General features: G+C 41.4%; 1 protein-coding gene across 1 annotated transcript; it reads left to right on the top strand.

Annotated features, from left to right (window-relative positions):
* Positions 1–7,227: 7,227 nt before the first annotated feature.
* On the top strand, positions 7,228–22,737 carry LOC133464832 (uncharacterized). Its single transcript, XM_061747017.1, has 5 exons — positions 7,228–7,259; positions 8,472–8,530; positions 13,702–14,199; positions 14,583–14,768; positions 20,720–22,737. Exons 1-5 carry the CDS (start codon positions 7,228–7,230, stop codon positions 22,309–22,311), a joined length of 2,367 nt encoding a protein of 788 aa, XP_061603001.1. The 3' UTR covers positions 22,312–22,737.
* The last annotated feature ends 288 nt before the right edge of the window (positions 22,738–23,025 follow it).

Genomic DNA, 23,025 nt, shown 5'->3' with positions numbered 1-23,025 from the left:
CTGTTACGGCTCCCAGACGTTAGTGCCTGTGTTAGGTGTGTAGTGTATTAATATTTTGTTTCTGTATTTTTTGGGCGAGTTAGCACTCCTGTTTTTGATCCATCTTGTTCTTCCCACTGACGGTTCAGATTGACAGGTCCCGCCTCCTGCCGCGCCATTGGTCCTCCGCAGCTGTGGCAGATGAGACTGACGAGCTGACACCAAGCTGCTGGTGGTCCTCAAAAGCAGCACACCTCAGTCAGCATGAGAGGGCTGCTACTGTTCAGTGTGGCAATCCTCCTCGCTGTGTTCTGTGCATGTGTGATTTGTATCGGTGTTTAGTCTGCTGTTTTCTTGTAGTCCTTAGTTTATGCTCAAGAGTGTTGTAACTTGCTGTAGCCTGTATTTTATTTTATACCGAAGCAGTAAGGGTAAACCGCCATTTAATTTGATCCCCTTTTTCTCCTGTTTTTGTTAAGTTAGGAAGTTAGGCTCAGAGATTGTAATTTTGTTTGATCTTTTGTTTCCTCCCAGGGCTTAGGTAGTCTGGTTGATAAGATAGTTTCTTTTGTTTGTTATTTTGGCCTAGGTTTACCCCGAAGAGAAGCTTCATTTTCATTTTTGTCATTTTGTTTCTTTTGTGCTAACCCGGTTAGCACTGATTTGAACTTTGGATGTTGAACCTTGAGCTGTGCAACAATAAATACAGCTTTTTTGTTGTGAACCATCTCTTGCTGCCTCATTCTTATGTTGTGCCTCTGTTCCCCTAGCTTGGGGCGTAACAGGAGCATTCCAAACAAGAAATCATTCAAAAAACATGTTAAGCCATTTTTTAGATTGGAGAGTTAATAGTGTTATGTTATCATTTTGGGAACTGTGATTTATTCTTTTCTTTTTATTCTTTTTATTCTTTTCTTCTCTTTTTAATTGCAATTTGATCTGTGTATGTTTTATAACTGGAATTGTATGTTATTGTGTATTGTTGTTTATATTGAACTTTTTAAATAGGACCCCAGGAAGACTAGCCTGGCGTTTGTGCATAATAATATACTAACAACAATAATGATAGCAATAATATTGTATAGTAATATCTATAAATTATTAAATTTTGTTGTCCTGCCAATGGAGGCCCAAATCCTCCATGGCAGGACCCTTCCATACCGCATTCTCACCGACAAAGATGCACATTCATGCACCATTTCCCCCTCCCCGGGGCGGTCCAGCACCGCCACAAGGCACCCCAGGTTGCGCGGCGAGCCCCGCCAGGCCCGGGCATCGCGACCCACCTATCGCAGGCCGGCGAGGGAACGCGGGTGATGTGGGACCCCCTCATATTTTTCAATGAAGCTGTCCTATCGTGCAACAAAGAGTGAAGAAGTGAGAATGGAAACAGGCCTGTAGTTAGTAAAAATATTGTTTTCTCCAGCTTTGTATAATGGGATCACTTTGGCAGTTTTCATTTTACTGGGAAAGCAGCCCAGGTTGAATGACAGATTACAAATATATGTTAAGGGTTCTACAATAGTGTCATTACTTGCTTTATTAGTGTCATGTCGAGACCCTTCCAATCCAAGGAAGTTTTGTTCTTGAAGTTATTGACAACACCAATAATTTCATTTCTATTAGTCTCTCTCAAGAAGATGGTGGCTGGATTCCTCTCTGCATGGAATTTTTCAACACCGCCCCCTTGTGGAGAATTTATTTTCTTTGCCAGTTGAGGTCCCGCATTCACAAAGACGTTTTGAAGCCATCTACCAAATCATTTTTGTCAGTTGTTGTCAATTGTTTTACCATTTTCTATAAAATAATCTGAGAAGTTCTTAATAATAATAATAATAATTTTATATAAGATTCTTTTCATGAAAACATCAAAAACATAATGGAATCTTTCTCCAGGAAGGGAAGCCAAAAACAAAGGAAAGTATCTCTCCCGTGGCTAACCTCTGATTGTTTTAACTTAATGAAAGAGCGGGACCTACTTCTTAAGAAATCCTTAAAGTCTAGCCTAACTACGGACAGATTGAAATTTACCGCAGCAAGGAACAAAGTAACTCAGACTATACGGAAAGCTAGAGCAGACTTTATTATTGCAATCATGGAAAGTGCACGGGGTGATGGGAAAAAAATCTGGCAAAATATTAATAAATTAACAGGTAAGCAGAACAAACAAAACACAGACTTAGAACTTATTATTGACAACAAACTGGTGAGAAGTCCAGACATTCTGGCCACCGAACTAAATAACTTTTTTATAAAGTCAGTGGAAGACATCTCTAAACTTTTTCTCCCTGTGGAGTATGGCTCTGTTCATATTAATCATGCAATACCAATAATTGACATACAACAGATCACTGAAGCTGAAGTAGTTAATGTCATCAGCTCACTAAATAACTCCAAGGCCAAGGACATCCATGGACTTGATACCATGTTTTTAAAACTACATAAAGATTCACTCGCCTATCCAATCACACACTTAATTAACACATCCATACAACACTCAGTTGTTCCATCCGCCTGGAAGCTGGCTATAGTCAATCCCATCTTCAAATCTGGAAGCAGGACAGATATGAATAACTACAGGCCGATTAACATCCTTCCAGCCACCTCAAAAATAATTGAAAAATGGATACTGACACAGCTCACTGAACACTTGAACCTTGGTCATACTCCGTTGCACCCCGCCCAATTTGGCTTCCGGGCACATCACATCAATAGAAAAAACTAAAAATTACCTGGATAAGTCAGCATGTGTTGGTGCAGTATTCCTGGACCTGAAAAGGGCATTTGATACAGTGGATCATGCAGTGCTTTTAAATAAACTCTCTTTTTTTAACTTCTCAGAACCAGCAATCAGGTGGATAAAGTCATATTTAACCAGCAGGAAACAGTGTGTTGTTGTTGATGGGGTTAAGTCCTCCCATCTTCCATGCTCAGTGGGGGTCCCACAAGGTTCAATCCTTGGGCCAGTACTTTTCTCACTATATATTAATGATTTGCCTATTGCATGCAGAAACACCCACATACAAATGTATGCTGATGATGCAGTTATTCTCACTTCAGGAAAAAAACACTCAAGAGGCTGCCCAAATACTCACGAAGGAACTGACTAATATCCACGAGTGGCTCAAAAAATCATGCTTGTTATTAAACACAAAAAAGACTGTCTGCATGTACTTCTCAAAAAAATAACAAAGGACATCACACACTCTAATGTCTTTCTGGGAGGAGAGGAGCTTGAGCTCGTGAAAGAGTTCAAGTATCTAGGGGTCACCCTAGATTCAACCCTCACCTTCAAGAAACACATCAAAAACATCTCAAGAACAATCAATTTTAACCTCTCCAACTTTAAACTGATCAGGCCATCTTTAACTACAGCAGCAGCCAGGGTGTTTCTGCATGCAATGATCTTTTCTTATGTTGAATACGGGTTTACAAACTGGTCGTTCTCTACCACAGTCGCACTAAGACAAATTGAATTGCTTTACAAAAGAGTAGGGATGGGAATCGAGAACCGGGTCTTGTTGAGAACCGGTTCCCAGTGTTTCAATTCCTTGGAATCGTTTGCCTTTTTCGCAAACGATTCCCTTATCGATTCCAGTGTGCGCGAATGACGTCACCAAGCACGTTGCGCAACGTGCGCATTCGCGCCCAGCAGGAAAACACGGGGACAAAGCAGCATAAACTCTCCAAAGTTTAGTTACATTTTACCAAAAAGGATGACAACAGGGCGACAATACTTGCAATGTGGACATTTCAACAGAGGGGGGAAACTGTTAGGACTCGGCCGGCTGATGCGCTGGGAGCGCGGAGTCAGCCGGCGTGTGGTAAGGCTGATTTATGGTTCCGCGTTACACCAACGCAGAGCCTACGGCGTAGGGTACGCGGTGACACGCACCGTACGGCATACCCTATGCCGTAGGCTCTGCGTCGATTTAATGCGGAACCATAAATCATGCTTTAGAAGAGCTGCGCTCCGTCGGACAGCGGAGCTCCTAACACAGCTGCAGCATCAGCTCATCTATGGAGAAGTTAAAGAGCTTCTACCACTAGATTCTCCTTTCATCAAGGCAGGGAAGAGTATCAGGCCAGAATAGATGAATGTTACCAGCAGTGACTAAGTTTGTGGCGTTGAACATGTTACTGGACATTCTTGTGTAATTGCCACAAAATAATTTGTTGTATTTAGTTAATTTCTACAGAAGAATATTTATTTTATTATTATTATTGTATATTAAATACAAATTTTATATTAAATACATATTTTATATTACAGATAATTTGTGGGGACCCCCTGGCACCGTCGAGGAGCCTAAGGCTGGGGGCGTCTTAAGACTTAACTTATATTTTTTTGTTCAAAGATATAAAACAAAGTTGATACTAAAACTGTTTGTTCTCCTTTTTTCCAAATGAGAATCGATAAGAGAATCGATAAAGAATCGAATCGTTAAGCAGAATCGAAAATGGAATCGGAATCGGAAAAATCTTATCAATTCCCATCCCTTGAAAAGAGCAATTAAAATATTTGACAAAAAACCTATTTCGCATCACCACTGTCACATACTCCAGAAACATAGGTTTCTTAGTTTTGAGAACTTCACTAAATTTAAGAATGACTGTGCAATATATAAAATACTAAAAGGGTTGGCACCACCTCCCTTGTCAGATTATGTCAAACAAAATGAAAATAGCAGCTACACGACCAGGGCCACCACAAGAGGGGACTGTATAATCCCGTTCAGGCGCACATCATGTGGGCAGGCTGTACTCTCGGTTGCAGGTAGTCACCTATGGAATACTACGCCCTCTGTGATCCCAGACTGTAACACATATGGGACATTCAAAACTAACTTAAAAAAATGGATAATAAGTAACCAAACTTGTAACCACTGTTGATATGCAATGTATGGTCCTTTTTTTTTTTTTTTCTTTTTTCTCAGGATTAATTTCTGCCCATCATTACTATTAACTACCTCACATTATAACTGACAACCACAACTAGTCACACTTACAACAATAACTAAGTACCGGACTCTGCATTGCTGCAACCTCAAACTTCATCTACACACCCCGTACAGACCCCTACAAACATTATTCTTTGTTTATTTATTTATATATATATTTTTTTCTTTTTCCTCTTCACTATGATTAATTTCTATCTATCATCATTTCGTATTTATGACTGTCTGGTTCCTCCTCCACTGCTTATCAATTAATTAGTTCACAATATAACAACTACAACTAGTCACAATTACAACAATAATTAAGCATCGGACCTCAAACCTCATCTACACACCCCGTACAGACCCCCCCCTCCTTTTTTTTTTTACTTTCACTTATTTTATTTTGCATGTACCATACTCATGTACTGGCAGCACTTTAATATTCAACTATTTAACTATTTATTACTATTTATCATGTACCACAGCAGATACAACATAGCACTACAGCACTTTAGTTCTCAAACCATCCATTTCCCCAGCACGGGTTTTATCGTCATTTTTATTGTGAATGCATATGCCATGTTATGTGTGGTATATTGTTTTTCTTTTTTTGTGATTATTATTATTGTTATGACTTTTGCTGATTACATCTGGCAGGGGGACTACCGATGTAAAGCCTATGGCTGCAATCTGGGTGCATCTACATTTTATTTTTTTATTATAAGAAAATGTTGATTGATGTACACTGTCCCTACCAAAATAAATACATTGAAATTGAAGCAATAGAAAGAACGCGAAGAAGAAGATATTTTAATCTTTCTTTAAAAGTGGAGAGGAGAAGAAGTATTCAAGGAGCCGAGCTGGATCCCGGACACCAGCAGCTCTGAAGCCTCTGCTGAAAGCTGTCCATACCACTGCTGTGTCTACCAGTGAATGTGAGCGTGCCTTCAGTTGTATGAACAACATTCTTACAGACAGAAGGAACTCCCTTGCTGTTACCAGACTTTCAAACCTGATCTTTCTGAAATGGAATGGGCCACCATTAGAACAGTTCAGTCCACAAAGCTATGTGATGTCACGGCTGGCGAAGGGGAGACAAAGAGCAGGAGACAGGGTGTAGGGTCCAACCCCAAAACCTGAGGTGAACCCGAGTAGCCAACCACAAACAGGCAGGAGACCAGGGGCCTGTACTACGAAGCAGGATTTGGGGTTAGCGAGGTAACTTCAGGTTTAACCCTGGGTTTTCAGGACTACGACGGTGGTTCACTTCTTACCGGGGTACATCGCCATGGTAACTTATGCTGAACAGCTAACCTGCTCCGGAGCAGGTTATGTTCGAGATACAGATCGCCGGGTATAAAAGCACCGCCCACTGACCAATCAGCTCTCTTGGAAAATGGCATGCCCTTTCGAAGAGAATCCAGTGGAGCTCGGTGCGCGGATCGTGAGAGGATCCCTCCTGTCTTCTTCTTGTCATTTTTTTTTCTGTTTGCTGCAAGTAATGTCAATGCTATTTCATTGTGCTTTTGTATACTGATATCATCCTAAAACAGAGAGTGATAGAAACACTAAAGCCTTGTACTTGTTGTACTTCTAAGATATGAAAGTGAGCCTACTTACCGCTTTGAATTATGTTTTTATATTTATTTTTTATTTGCTCCCATGTGCGTTTCACTCCGCTGGGGTTGCAGCTGAAGGAATGAGGCTACAATTGTCATACACGCCATACGAATACATCTAAGCAACACATGCATTTAACAGAATAGACAACTGTAATTATAGTCAGATCTACTTATGCCCTAATGATGGGGCAGTGATGTTTATATCCCTATGAACTTACGCATTTATACAGTCAGCGATCTTTTGCCAGCTGTCTTTCCTGCATTTTGCAGCTGCAACTGTGTTGCTTTTTGCCTGTATTATATGCCTATACTCATCATATTTCCGTAAAATTATTGTTTGCTCTTCGCTACTGAAATAAGCGGCTCTGACAGCGGACTTCTCCATGCTTGCGATTGGTCATGCGCTGAAAACACCGCCCCTTTTATGTGCACGCGCTCATATCCAGATTGGAGAAAGCTGGGTTGATATACCGAGTTGATAACCACCGTCGTGTGACCGCTTAGCGTGATTGCAATTGTCCGGGTTAGTGAATCTGGATAAGGAAAAGATATCCTGGGTATGTTGAACTTGCTTCGTAGTACAGGCCCCAGACGATTGAAATAAAGAGCCAGATGGCTGTTTATTAAGGGGAAAAAACTGACTCAGGGGTTGATCCGGAGGGGAAGGCAGAGGAAACGGGGGAGCGATGGTTGGGGGTCCAGGAGACCAGGGTCAGTCGTGAGTTGGCAGCCGGGGGGGTCACAGGGATCCACGAGAATGGCTGCGAGGGGAGCAGAGGCGTCGAGGAGGGTTCCAGGGGTGGCAACGTAGACACAGGAACAAAAAGCCTTGGGACAAAAAACAAAAAGGGATTAATGTAAGTGTTAGTGGCCAGCTGAGCTGGTTTGGTATATATCATGCATGTTCCTGGGTTCACCACTGGAGTTTATAAATGCTAATTGCCACACACCTGTGATGGCCACATTCACTTGGAGAGCAGGTCAGCTTCAGCAGGGAGGAAAGGGGAGCAGAGAAGCAAGTAAGTTTTAATTTGTCTACCATGCTGTTTTGGTTTGTTCGCTTCTAGCATGATTCATGTGAAGTGTTTTTCTTGTTGTTTTTCTTTCAAGTGCAGTTTGGTTGGGGTACCTGTTGCCAGTCACTGCTTAGATATGGAAAGTTTGCACCCTTGGTAGGCGAAGCGAGGTATGTGTGTGGGTTTTAAAGAAAATGTAAACGTAAATGTATTAAAGTGTTAAATGTGTAAACTTAAGTGTTTTAACATGTACAAATGTTGATAATTTGTTATATTTGTTTTTTAGTTTCACGGTACTCGATGGAGAAATAAAAGAATTGTACCAGTTGAACTCAACGCAGTCTTATTGATGCCAAGGGCTGTAACAGTAAGCACGGCACAAGGGTTCAAACTCGAGGGCTGAACAAACTAGAGAAAGTTTCCCAAAGGGCCCGATTTAGTTACTGCATGGGTTCAGTACAATCAAGCACTGAGTGAAGGTCCAGGTCTCCTTTTAAGCCTGGGCTGGCGATTAGTGGCAGCTGGGGTAGATGGCAGATCAGCAGCACCTGTGCTGCTGGCTCTCCCAGCCAGAGGAGGAGGACTCCTAACACAGGGAATGTGAAGCTCCAAGCCGTTCGAGCAAAGGTGACCCCAAGACCTGCTGGGGCCTTTTCTAAGTAGGTTGAAATATAATCACAATCTGTGTCTTATATATTCACAGTCCACTTCTTTTGACACATTTGTACAATATAATGCAAACCAGAACAGCAACACTGCTATGAATTCTACTTATAAAAGCTTAGTAGTTTTTAACATTTGTTGTCTGAAAAATTATGATTCTTCTTTATGTTTATTATGGGTCTGTGTGTTATTTTATCCATGCCTTGTCTCCATATTTGATCTATGTGTGTCTCTCATGTGTCTGTCCACAGGTATGTTCATACCAGTGCCTTGTTTGTCAACCTCCTGTTCAAGATGTGGTTGCATTTTTGTAAGTATATGAAGATCTTATTCATCAATAATATCATGTTGTTGGTCCTCCTAAATATTGGCACCAAATATAGCACCAAATCATACAATATAAAATGCAACACATGGTGCTTTACATGCAGAATAAAATAACAATAAAAAAACACAATTTAAAACATTCCATACGACCCCACCCCCCACGCGTACACACACACTCACTCACACTCATATACATGTGCACACACTCACACGCCCACACACACACACACACACACACACAATAAGTGGACTGGTGACATCGCTTAGCACTAACGATCCAGGTGAGGAAAACACTACCTATGGGTGGCCGTCCACACTGAGAAGCTCCACCGACCACGACCACAAGGAGCATCGCCACAGAGACCCCCCCAACCCGGACAGACCGGGGCAGACCCCACACAGAAGGTGGAGCCCCCCCCCAGCCACCCAGGCCTGAGGGATCCCCATGACGACACCCCCATGGGCGGAGCAGGCACACCTCCCAGTGTGGACGACCCCCCTGAGGAAACACTGGAGCTAAAAACTAAAAGATTAAAAGAAAGTAAGAAATGCCTAAAAGTGTAAAATTTTAGAGAAATCTATATAAAACTTAAGATGAATAATAAATAACAAAGTAAAAAAGTCACTAAAATGGATTAAAGTTTTAAAGAAGTAGACACAATACATAGCTAAAAAGACTAGGTAAATGAGATCATATAAAAGCCAAGCTAAAAAGGTGTGTCTTGAGCCTCCTTTTAAAAATATCAACGTTCTCTGCGGCCCTGAGGTTCTCTGGCAGGCTGTTCCATAGATAACTAACTAACTAACTAACTAACTAACTAACTAACTAACTAACTAACTAACTAACTAACTAACTAACTAACTAACTAACTAACTAACTAACTAACTAACTAACTAACTAACCCTGAGGTTCTCTGGCAGGCTGTTCCATAAAGAGGGGCCATAATGGCTGAATGCAGCCTCACCGTGGGTTTTGGTCCCGGTTCTTGGAATGGTTAAAAGGCCGGTGCCAGAGGACCTCAGGGTCCGTAAGGGTTGATACAGTAAAAGCAGATCAGATAATAAGTAGTAAGTTTCACTACAATCAAATATTTAAGTCTAAAATAATAGACAGTCTTTGTCGACCTTTTTTTATGATAGAAACAAACACAGGAGTATGTTATTTAATTGATTTACTTGTCAACTGCATAGCTCACTTCTCCAATTTCTCCATGCCTTGTCTCCATATTTGATGTATGTTTGTCTCTCATGTGTCTGTCCACAGGGAACTCTAGGTGCCAGTTGTTCATCAGCCTCTCTGCTACCTGAGGGCCACCCCCCTGAACACCTCCCTTGTGTACACATAATTTGTTTGGAAAATTCAATAAAACAATTTTCTTTTAAAAAATCAGGATCATGTCCTAGTATTTAAATATATCACTTAATCATCTGCTGTTACCCACCGCTTAATTTACCTGACATCAGTTGAATAAGGGGAGTACCGGCACTTCTTTTTGTCCACTTAAAGCACTGAGTAGAACCAGTATGGACACTAATCCCTTACCTGAGGTCCAGTAGAACCAGTATGGACACTAATCCCTTATCTGAGGTCCAGTAGAACCAGTATGGACACTAGTCCCTTACCTGAGGTCCAGTACAACCAGTATGAGGTCCAGTAGAACCAGTACGGACCCTAATCCCTGGTCCTGGTTGATTTCTTCTCTAATTCTCATGATTTTACTGCTAAAGAAGCTCATATAAAGTTTTCACTATTGAGAGCTGCAGGAATGGAGGATCAACAGAGTTGTGTCTCTCTTTCAGCCTGGCTACAGCGCTGAACAGAAAACATGGGTTACTTTGTTATCCTCTATCAGCGATAAGCGTTTGAAGTGGTTTCTGAGAGGATTATCTGGACGGTGCAGCAGCTGCCTCAGAGGCTCATTGTTGCTCCGGTAGTAAAATTGAAAAATGGAATAGTGAAACGTCCTGGTACGTTTGCTTATTCAAATGTCTGCTAACGGCCGCTGGTCTGAGGTCGGGCTGCAGCTTATCTCAGCTCCACCGGCCGGACTGGCACGTCCAGGGTTCGTGTCGGCCGGCGGTTCCTCTCTCACCCTCTCGTTCACATGATGGAGGTTTCCTGGAGGAAGTGATGAAGACTGTAGATGCTTCCTGAGCTGCAGACGTCCAACAACCTTCAGGCAGAACAAAACCAGCAGAGAAACGGCTTCAATCAGACGCAGAACGAGTGAAGCCTTTTGAGAAAATAACTCTTTTTACTGTTTAACCATCTAATGTCTACGGAAGAGTATTAGGGCCAGGCAGGAGAAAAATAAAAATAATATTTTAGAGGAGGAAGATTTTTTTTTCATTATGCACTTCGAGAAAAAAAAGTCAATGTCGAGAAAAAAGTCGAAATGTCAAGAAAAAAGTCGAAATGTCGAGAATACTGTTGTACATTTTGTACAAGTACAATTTCGAGAAAAAAGAAAAAGAAAAGAAAAAAGCCTTTTTTCTCAACATTTCAACTTTATTCACAAAATTTTGAAATTTTCTTGACATTTCGACTTTTTTCTCAAAGTGCATAGTGAAAAAAAAAATATTCCTCCTCTAAAATCTTATTTTTATTTTTCTCCTGCATGGCATAATACTCTTCTGTAAATTTCTTCAGTTTTCTTCATGAAGTCAGAGGAAAAAGAGACTGAAAAAGGACGTCTTTCTCATCAGCAGAGTGCCGTGCCGTTCAGCCGAGACCCAACCACCTCCATGTCCTTAAAAATAACAAAGTGCAGCATGGATTTCATGATGATGCTTCAGTTCAGTTTGATGGAAGTCTTTATTTGGAACATGATATAAAGTAAAAAGTAACAGTCGTACTTAATGAGTTACATTATTTATTTATTTAATAATAATTAAATACGTTTTTATTAAATTGTTAGTGCTGCCCCTGCAACCCGGGAACGGATAAGCGGAAGAAGATGAATGAGTGAGTGAGTGAGTGAGTGAGTGAGTAAATTGTTAGTAAAGAAACATCTCTTTAATAGATACATATAAAACATATTAAATTATTTCTTATATATATATATATATATATATATATATATATATATATATATATATATATATATATATATATATATATATATATAATATTGGTGCAAACTATGATAACTATACATTGTTTAAATATGTTGATGTTATACAATGTATGAATATGTTTTCATTTTATTTAAATGTTAAAGGGAATGACTTTTTCTTTTTCTTTATTTTCTGTTTTTCCTTTCTTTTTATATATGCTACCTCTTTAGGTTTGCTTTTAATGTTTTGTTGTAATGTACTGTGTATTATGTGTTGGACCCCACGAAGAAGCTAATGGGGATCTCAAATAAAAAAAATAAAACTATAAACAGACGCTTTAAATTAATTTGTAATAAAAAATGAAGTCTTTATCATGGCTGATTAAAAATAAGATTCTTATTCAAACGTGTGAAGCTGATGACTGGAGGACCCTTGGATGGGCCCGACCCCCAACCCTGCCTTCAGGTCTTGGTTCAGGTCCTGGTTCCTGGTCCCGGGGCCGGATTCACAAAACATTCTTAAGAAAAAACATCTTCTTAAGTGTCATTTTTTTCTTAAGTTCAGTCTTAAGAAAAAAAAAGAGAAGAAGTCATATTCTCCAAAAAAGTTCTTAAGTATTTTCTCAACTTTCTTCTTAAGTTTCTTCTTAAGAAAAAACTTAAGAATAAATGGTATTCTTGAAATAAAAGTTCTCAAATTTGTTCTTGACTTTTTTATTAACTTTAAGACAACCTTGACCTGTCTTAAAGTTTCTTCTGTGAAAAGGTAAGACTCTAATATCACCTTTTTCAACACATTATTAGTATATATATATATAATATATATATATATATATATATATATATATATATATATATATTTATTATAGTATTTTTGAAAATATTTGTAAATTATTTGTAAATATTATCAATTTTTTTTGGTGTTTATAATTTTTTTCTCTCTTGTACATACTCTTTTTCTACTTTTTATATTGCTCTTTTTATTATTTAACTAATTATTGGTTATTTCTATTTTAAATTTTTGGTATAAAGCGTGGGTGTGTGTTTTGGCTGCTGCACGACTGAATTTCTCCTCTGGGAGATAAATAAAGTCTTCTATTCTATTCTATTCTATTCTATTCTATTCTATTCTATTCTATTCTATTCTATTCTATTCTATTAATCTCATCCACCATAACCTTGAAAAGTTCCTGCATCTCTTTTTCTCCTTCTCCATGTTTAGTGAGTGACTGACAGTTAAGACCAAACTACCTATATATATAATATATTTATATATAAATGTTGTTTGTTGGCGCCTGCAATGCAATGACATATTTTAAGAAGTTCTTAAGTAGGAAAAATAAGAAATTCGTAAGAAATGACAGTTCTTAAGACGGTTCTTAAGAAAATATTGAGGAATTGCACTTAAGAACTTTCTTATGAACTTCTTAATTTTAGATCTTAAGATATTTCTTAAGATCGTTCTTAAGAACATATTGGTGAATCCGGCCCCTGGGTTTCTGGTCCTGGTTCAGGTCCTGGTTCAGGTCCTGGTTCAGGTCCTGGTTCAGGTCCTGGTTCAGGTCCTGGTTCAGGTCCTGGTTCAGGTCCTGGTTCAGGTCCTGGTTTCTGGTCCTGGTTCAGGTCCTGGTTTCTGGTCCTGGTTCAGGTCCTGGTTCCTGGTCCTGGTTCAGGTCCTGGTTTCTGGTCCTGGTTCAGGTCCTGGTTCCTGGTCCTGGTTCAGGTCCTGGTTTCTGGTCCTGGTTCAGGTCCTGGTTCCTGGTCCTGGTTCAGGTCCTGGTTCCTGGTCCTGGTTCAGGTCCTGGTTTCTGGTCCTGGTTCAGGTCCTGGTTTCTGGTCCTGGTTCAGGTCCTGGTTCCTGGTCCTGGTTCAGGTCCTGGTTTCTGGTCCTGGTTCAGGTCCTGGTTCCTGGTCCTGGTTCAGGTCCTGGTTTCTGGTCCTGGTTCAGGTCCTGGTTCCTGGTCCTGGTTCAGGTCCTGGTTTCTGGTCCTGGTTCAGGTCCTGGTTCCTGGTCCTGGTTCAGGTCCTGGTTCCTGGTCCTGGTTCAGGTCTGAGGGTTTGATAGCGATTCCTTTTACGGTTTGTCTTTACTCCTCAGTTAAACCTGACGAGTCAGCAGTTTTATCAGCTTCATCTTTTGTCCTCATAAGGACATCTGGTCACTTCAGACTCCACCTGCTGCAGGTGGACCGTTGGTGTCGGGAGGTGGGGGGGGGTGATGGGTGGGGGGGTGGGTGCCAGTCTCATATAACAGGGACACGTCCTGCTGAGCTCAGAGCATCTTCCTCTGAGAAGCTCCCAGAGTCTCCTGATCGGACCCCAGCAGCTAGGACCCGGACCAAGACCCGGACCAGCAGCCAGAACCCGGACCAGGACCCGAACCAGCAGCCAGAACCAGGATCAGGACCAGGACCAGGACCAGGACCAGCAGCCAGAACCAGGACCCGGACCAGGACCCGGACCAGCAGCCAGAACCCGGACCAGGACCAGGACCAGGACCAGGACCAGCAGCCAGAACCAGGACCCGGACCAGGACCCGGACCAGCAGCCAGAACCCGGACCAGGACCAGGACCAGGACCAGCAGCCAGCTCTCCGGTCGGACCCCAGCAGCCAAACTGCAAAAACTTTTTAGTCAAAGAAATCTCATTACTCGTATAACAAGACTCATCACTGGAAAAAACAACAATTTTCACCTGTTTCAAGTAGATTTTTAATTAAAATAAGTAGAAAATCTGCCAGTGGAACAAGATTTTTTTTTGCTTGTAATAAGAAGATAAATCTTGTCTCACTGGCAGATTTTTCTACTCATTTCAAGTGAAAATGTATTTGAAACAGGTGAAAACTGTCAAAAAACAAGTTATTTATCTGGTAATGAGTCTTGTTTTAAGTGTAATGAGATTTTTTGACTAAAAATGAGACATTTTAACTAGAAATAAGAAAAAATATTCCTGGTAAGATTTTGCGTTTTTGCACTGCAGGACCAGGACCAGCAGCCAGAACCCGGACCAGGACCAGCAGCCAGAACCCGGACCAGGACCAGCAGCCAGAACCAGGACCAGGACCAGCAGCCAGAACCAGGACCAGGACCAGCAGCCAGGACCAGGACCAGGACCCAGCTCTCCGGTCTCCCTCCAGCTCTGCAGGCTCCTTCTCATCTGCTTCAGGTGAGGATCCTGCTCCTGGCGTGAAAAGTGTTCTTGAAGTGCTTTGAGATGGTATTTGTCGTGATTTGGCGGAAACTTAAAAAAAAACAACTTTTCTGGGAATTCTGAGATAATTAACTGGTTCATTCAGAAAAACAGAGCAGATTTTTTTTTTCTCAAGTGAATGCAATACGCTTCCGTGCTAAAGTGTGCAATTTACTGCACCGAAAAAAATAAATCTAAACGCATGTAAATATAACATATTTCAATCGGTGATGTTAACAATTAAAAATGAAGTTTGTTGCTTTACATGAATAGCCTACATCTAGTTTTGAACTTAATCTGCATTTGTTCAAAAAACAAGACATTGTGCATTTTTTCCTTATTAGTATTTATGTGAATCCCAGTAATCTTTTCATTTACACACAAACAACAAGCAATGATCTTGTTGTATTTACTTTTCCTTTTAACAATTTTAATCTATTGGGCAGATTGACCAACGTTTAGATGACACATGCTTTATTTGTTTAAGTAGAAACCACAGTAAAAAATATCTTGCTTGATCTACTTCTACTTCTACTAAAAATTAAGGCGACTTTTTTGCATGAGATTTTTATGTAGATCAAGAGAGACTAATCTTTGTATAAACTACTTAATTTTTAGTATGTACAAATTTCATTTGCAAGTAAAGTCAACTTAATTTTTGCAAGTAAAGTCAACTTAATTCTGATAAATAAAGTAAACTTAACACAATTAAATTGACTGTACTAAAATGTAGAATTTATTATTTACATACAAAAAATTAAGTAGTTTATACAAAGACTCGTCTTTCTTGATCTACATAATAATCTCATGCAAAAAGTTGACTTGTTTTTTTTAAGTAGATCAAGCACAATATTTGTATCAGTGTGGAAAAAATCCCAAACATCCTGGCTGAACATCCACTCGCCCTGAACGTGTTAGTCCACATAGGTACTAATGAAACCATTAAAACCAGACTTCCGTTATGGACCTAGAACAGTCTCATAATTAACAAATGCACAGGACAAGTTTTACAAATGCACAGACCGATTTGCAAATACACACACCGATTCACACGTGCACAGAACAATTCACACGTGCGTAGGACAAGATATACAAATGTATTTTTGATGCACACACAAATATAACCTGATTTACAAACGTTTTTTGTCTGTGAGCTGCGCTGGATTTGTGTGTGAGTTTTGAGACTCCCTTGACGTGACTCGATCCACAAATACGTTTTTTTTAACACGGAAGGATCTGCAACCAATCAGATATCTTCCTTTGTTTCAGCCAATCTGGTTGAACAGCCCGACAAACCATCTCCGATCACGCTGTTTTCTTTACCGGGATGACAAGAAAAGCAGAACAGTGATCTCCTCTCCATCCTGTTTATTTATCTTTTATCTCCTGTTGCTGTTTATTTATCTTTACTCCACCAACTCGAAATATTAATCACTTTTCTAAGCGAACGCAGTTCAAACAGCAGGTGTATCGCCCCTTTAATCTGATTGGTTTACGAGTAAGTCGTGTTTTATCCACTGCTCTGCGTCCCCCACGTGGGTAGCACTCTTATGATTGGCTGAAACAAAGGAAGACATCTGATTGGTTGCAGATCCTTCTGTGTTAAAAAAAAAACGTATTTGTGGATTGAGTCACGTCATGGGAGTCTCAAAAGTCACACGCAAATCCAGCGCAGTTCACAGACAAAAAAACATTTGTAAGTCAGGTTATATTTGTGTGTGCATCAAAAATACATTTGTATATCTTGTCCTACGCACGTGTGAATTGTTCTGTGCATGTGTGAAACGGTGTGTGTATTTGCAAATCGGTCTGTGCTTTTGTAAAACTTGTCCTGTGCATTTGTCAATTATGAGACTGTTTTAGCTCCATATTCCGTAGGCTCCTTGTTCTCCTCCTGATCCAAAACAAATGCATCTTCATCTCTGCTAGTCCCCATAAAGATGCACTTCCCAGTCAGAATCACTCAGCTACGCCTGATTACACTGAACTCCAAATCCCTCTGTGCTGATAATGACACTGTGCTCACCTCAGCTCACTTCAGTCAGAATGCGTCTGATGGCAAACAAGGCCCTTACACTAAATTACTTATTTAACAGTGAAAACGTAGCCTTCCTATGACTTACTGAAACCCATCTCGGACCTGCAGCTGAGCTGGGGGTTTAGTAGGAGCGGATGAGAGGAGAATACACACTTAAACTAATGAGTAAATACTTACCTGCTGTACTCTACTGCCCTTATTTTTTAACAACTTGTGCTTTTTATTATTTTACCTCTTTTCTCATAATTTCAGTTCATTTTATTTGTTATTTAAGCGTACTCTTAAATTAAATACTTTTTGAAAACCGCGCAAACACATGGATAAGCCCTGAATGAAGGCATTGTGACGTAGAATTGTCAAATTGGTTTGATTCACCACACGAATCGGCACAGATTATTTTGTAATACTGTATTTGACCCAGTCTTTGTACGTTTTGACCGTATAGAAATGTAATTCTTGCCATTTTAAGAAGGTGATGTACCTGCTGGATCTACTGCCCTTACCTTTTAACAACTTGTCTATTATTTTACCTCTTTTCTTATCATTTTATTTCATTTTATTTGTTATTTATGTTTTAATTGTGTCTAATTGTGTTGTTTGGTTTATTACACACACACACACACTCACACACACACGCATGATCATATACATACACGCATACACACACATAGACATACACACTGGCTTGTTCACCTGCATGCTTGCTCTCTAGTTTTTGGGTTTAGGTAGCGGTAGCGGTAGCTTAGCTTAGACTGCGATCAGATCTCAAGATTTGGGTCGATTGCTGCTTGTGTTTTGGTCGGCTCCGTGCCGGTTTCGTGTTTTGTTTGTGGTTTTTTGTTGCAGATTTCCAGTGCTTGACGTGTGTCTCCGTGTGTTCCTGCTTCCTGGATTGGCAGTGGATGTCGTATGCATATATATATATGTATATATATTAAATATAGTAATAATGCACATATATACACCTTTGGTTTCTACCTTCATGGTATCAATCATTAATATGTGTGCAGACAAGTATAAAAAAAAAAAAAAAAAAAATTGTGTCTTGCCGCTTTTAATGTTGATGTAAAGCACTTTGAATTACCTTGTGTTGAATTGTGCTGTACAAATAAACTTGCCTTGCCTTGTGACAGGATCAGTGATCTGGCTCACAACATAAAACTAAACTTATGTTAACTAAGCTTCTCTGCCCAGACACAAACAGCCTCTTACGTGGATCTTTATTAAGTGAAGAAAAAGGTGATTTGGTCTGGCCGGTCAGCGTTCCTTGGTTAACAAATGGTGGTTACGCTCAGCAGGGGATCCTGATATAAAGAGCGTCTCGCTCTCTCTCCTGGTCCTCATCTCAGTGTGGATGAGCGATGCATCATGGGTACAGCAGCGTGGCCTCCTTCAGCTCCAGGTCGGTCCAAAGGCGTTCATGAATGCAGGGTCCCTGGTTCGGCTCCTCTGGGGCTCGGAACCTCGTGGGTCACTCGTGCAGCACTGCAGACAGACGCTTCTTCGGGGAGGTGGCCGGTCCGTAGCTAGTAGCTCTTCATGCTAAAATAGGAGTTGTGACCTAGAAGAGAGGAGAGGAGGCAAGAGAAGAGAAGAGAGAGGGGGGCTTTGCTCTTTATAGCTGAACCCAGGAAGTCAATGCAGCCCTTCCTGCAGTTTGGGGTCCATGTCCAATCAGAGCGCTGTTCCTTATCACTGAAGGGCCACATAATGCAAATCCTGCTTGAGCTTTGAGTCCATGGGGGTTTCCTTTGTTCCAAACATGCGGTAAGCTGTAAGGAAAAATCAAGGCTGGTCTCAGAACAAGGCCTTAAATGCCTTAAAGGGATTGTGACATGAAAAACACATTTTTCTTGATTTTTTGTGTTTTGTTGGGTGTCTTGACATCAATTACACCCAAAAAACAACGAACTTTTAACATTCAGTGTATTGTGTGCTTTCTGGGATTTTCCGCATAACTGTGCAAAAACGGCGCACCTGGTTTGCTGGCGGGCCGTTACGTAACGGCCCGCTAAATCACCGCCCCCTCCACCCAGCTCCCTGCCTCCTCTCCTCTCCAGCGCACCATAAAGGCTGATTTATGGTTCCGCGTTACACCGACGCAGAACCTACGGCGAAGGGTTACGCGGCGACGCGCACCGTACGCTGAACCCTACGGCGTAGGCTCTGCGTCGATTTAACGCGGAACCATAAATCAGGCTTAACACGGAGCTGTTTACAGCCTCTTCTGTTCTCATCAGCGGAGGAAAACTGCTAAGAAGACCCGCGGCCACTGACTGGACTTAAGATAAGGGGACACTTTATTTACATGCCTTTATTTTTATGATTGTTTGCTGTGGTTCTCCCTCCTGCTTTTCCGTGCATGCTTCGCCTGTCGCTCCGACGCCGCTGTGAGCGTATGGCTGGAGGAGGAGGAGGTTGGGAGGAGGAGCGGAGCAATGATTGACAGGAAAGGGGGAAAGGAAGCATTTTTCACGGCGCAAAAAAAAAACACTGTAATAAAAAGCCAGGAAAAGAGAACTAGAGTGAAGTTTTTCTTGTTACACTCTTTTAGACACATTTGAGGGATGTTGGCCAAGACTTTTAATAGTGTTAAAAGCATGTTAAAAATGATGTCACAATACCTTTAAAGTTCACTTAAGGCCTCCACTGTTCATGTTATCACATAATTCACATAGGACTGAGGTCCAACACTGCTTTGGTTGTGCTTCTGGGGACCAGACCTGACCTGAACCAGGAGACCTGGGGGGTACAAGTCTGATGTATTATTTATATACTATTGCCACTTTTCCACTAGTCTCGCTTCAGCCCGGCTTGGCTCGGCGCGGCTCGACGCGGCTCCACCCGTGTGTTTTTCCACAGCCAGGTGAGAAGTGGGGGGTGGGGTGAAGCTGCTGTGACGTACTCGATTGCGCAACCGCTTTGTTCATGTCGGCGCTGATGAGAAATCAGCTGGAGCCGCGAGCGGCTGAGAGTAAAACAGCCCGTCTACATCCCTTTTTTAATTTTTTCTCGACAGCCACCAGGTTTATGAACATCTGCACCTCAGAGTTGGATCACCAAACAGACGTTTTTGCTGTATAATAAAATCGCCGCGAGTCACCTTGCGCTGACTCCCCGCTTCCTGATTCAAACGTTTGACGGCCCCGCCCCCGACCAATCAGTGGCGCGGAGGGTGGTGACGTCGGAAATAGTCCCTGCTCAGCCCTGATAGAACCTCGCTAGAATGGTTACAGAAAAATGTATCGGCTTGGAGCGGCTCTACCCGTCTCAGCCCTAGTGCGAAAGGGCAAAACGGGGCTGTGGCGGGTAGAACCGAGGTGAAGCAAGACTAGTGCAAAAGGGCCATAAGAGAAGTATTTTAAAGTCTATTCTCTGAGGTCCAGGGAACCGGTGTAAGGACCTCAGAACCGGACTGATGTGGTCCAGGTTCTTAGTTCTGGTGAGGACCGGCAGCAGGGTTCTGGACCAGCTGTAGCCGCCACAAACCGGTCTGTAGAAAACTACCAGAAAGACTTAAGGAAACACCTACTAACATACTTTGGCTTATTGTGTTATATTTAATGTTACTAACGACTAATTACAGTACAGTTAACATTTTGATTTGCACAACAATTCATTTTCATTTTGCATAAAAGGTTTACATTTATTAATCCTTTTTTTATTACACTTTTACTGGAGAATATTCTGAGGTATTTACTTACCGGTAGTTTTACATCCCTCATCTCCAAGTCTCTAGCATCAAAGGTGGGCTGGAGGTCCACCAGCAGCCCACTTCCTATGATGTTCCCAACCAACCGTACTGGTTCAGTCCGTCATGGACTTTAATTCGTTGCTCGGTGAGGCATTGGGAAGGAAATTAATGCATGCCATTTTGTGTGATTTGCAGTGATGGCTCCTCCACAGTGGACCACCTCCGTCCTGTTGGCTTCTCTGATCCTTGTCCTCTGGTCCGCCTCTGCGTGGTCAGATTCCTCCACCAACCCATCGGCTCTCACCAGGTTCAAGAGAGGTCAGATTACACCTGCCACCAAAGCTAAAATTGAGAAATCCCTCGATGTCGCGTTGAAAGCCCTGACTATTTTCAAAGATGAGATGAGTAAGATTGACCGGAACACAATGACCACTGTGATGAAGGCCCTAGCGGACTTTGCTGCCCTGGCACCGGGCATCGGCAGTGCGATCTCCGCTGTCATCAGTCTGGTCTTACTTTTCATACCAACTGAGGATAAAGTGATGAAAGAGTTTGCTATTGTCAACAATAAGCTGGACTCCATCTCCATGCAGATCTCCCAACTTAACACTCACGTGAAGGTTTCCAGCTTCCTCGGTACCTACTCTACAAACGAAGCAACCATCATCAATGCCTGGAAGGAGCTCGAAAAGCTCAACAAGAAGCCATTGAATGATAATACGCAAGGCGAGATTAAAAAATTTATTAAATACTGCAAGGACACAAATGTCAGGAAGGATGTTGACAACTTATTTCACTTTCTGACAGTGGAAGGCATATCCATCAGTGAAAACATCAACACTTTGTACAAAGAGAAGTTTAAATGTCACGTTAAGTACATGGGTATATATAGCTTGTATTTAAATGATCTGATGTTGAAAGGAATGATTCTGAATCAGGCTTATTTAAAACTGAGTCATCAAAGCTCACCTGGTGACCACACCGAATTGGTTAACAAGCTGAAGAAACTCTATGAAATTCAAAAAAAGAGATTTCATGAGTGCTACGACTCCTACGAGAAACAGATGGAGACGGATGTGGTGGAGATTGCTAAAAGCCGCAGTCCTGATGATAAAATGGGCATCGCTAAACAGGTGCATGCTCATCTTGATGATAAGTACGACTGGTACAATTGGCAGGTGGTGGTGTATAACACCAAAGACGATAAAAAACACCGGATATATAACATGAGAAAGATTAATGCCAACACTGTGACAGTAGCTGTGACCTACACCCTGAAGGTCAGTCCGGCTGAGGAGGAAATTGTTGGACGAGCAATCAGGAAATTATCGGCAAAATGTGATGTTAAGGATGTTGAACGATTGAAAGATCATTTAATAACTCTCCCTTCTCCAGGAGTAGGTCGTTCTCAAAGAAACGTCTCTTTGTCTGAATATGTCAAGATAGGAGATGTGATACATAGAAATAAAGACGTTGCAGAATTCCCAAAGCCCTTACATATAATTAAATGTAAAAATAAGATGCACAAGAGTGTTGCTCTGCACGTCTCCAAGAAGCTACCGGTCTGCAAACCGAACCCATGTAAGAACAGTGGAGTGTGCAATAGGCTGCTGGAGTCCAACTACTTCCTGTGTGAGTGTCAGGACAGTTCCTATGGAGACGTATGTGAAAAGAAAGTTAACACAAACCAGATTACTGAGATGCTCAGGGACGTTCCCTTCACCGTCCCTGTAGGAGAACCACCAAAGGTGCCATATCCCCCGGGTGTAAGGAGGAGCAGAATCTAAGTATCTAAGCCCCGCCTTTAACCCTCCCCTAATTTAAACTAATACATTTCAAAATTAAATACCATAACACATTTAATAGTAAAACTTTTTGTCGTTAACGTTATATACTGGCTGCAACACTGAACAAACGGTTTAACAGTTAGTTTCTCCCTGGAGCGAGTAACAGATGGAGGCACCACCTATAAGCTCATCACGTCAACATCAGAGGACAGGTCAGGGTCAGGGACAGGTCATGTCACATGTTAGTTTAAATCCCTGTTTGTGAGCAAAAGACAAGAAAAACCTCTCTGTATGTATTGCAAAGAAGAAAAGTTTTACTTTAAAGTTTTGTGTCTCTCATCAAATGTTTGGATGATAAAGAACGAGGCTCTGATATGGTTCTGGTTGGATTACGAGTGAATCAGTGAATAAAAATAATTGATTTAATCATGTGTTTAATCAGCGGTATTTCTTTCGGCCACACAGAAACCATCATTTTCAACAACCAAGGAAAATCACGGCATACACTTTCATTGTTATGCTGATGATACGCAGCTCTATTTGTCTATGAAGCCGGATGAAACAGAACCGTTAGTTAAACTTCAGGCATGTCTTAGGGACATCAAGGACTGGATGTCCGGAAATGTCTTTTTCTAAATTCAGATAAAACAGAGGTTATCATTCTTGGTCCAGAGCATCTTAGGAAGGGATTAGATGGTGTTGCAATGGCTTCCA

This window comes from Cololabis saira, chromosome 18 (assembly GCF_033807715.1).
Source record: "Cololabis saira isolate AMF1-May2022 chromosome 18, fColSai1.1, whole genome shotgun sequence".
NCBI lineage: Eukaryota > Metazoa > Chordata > Actinopteri > Beloniformes > Belonidae > Cololabis > Cololabis saira.
Note: the sequence above shows the minus strand (reverse complement) of the source record. Positions and strands in the feature narration are given on the sequence as shown.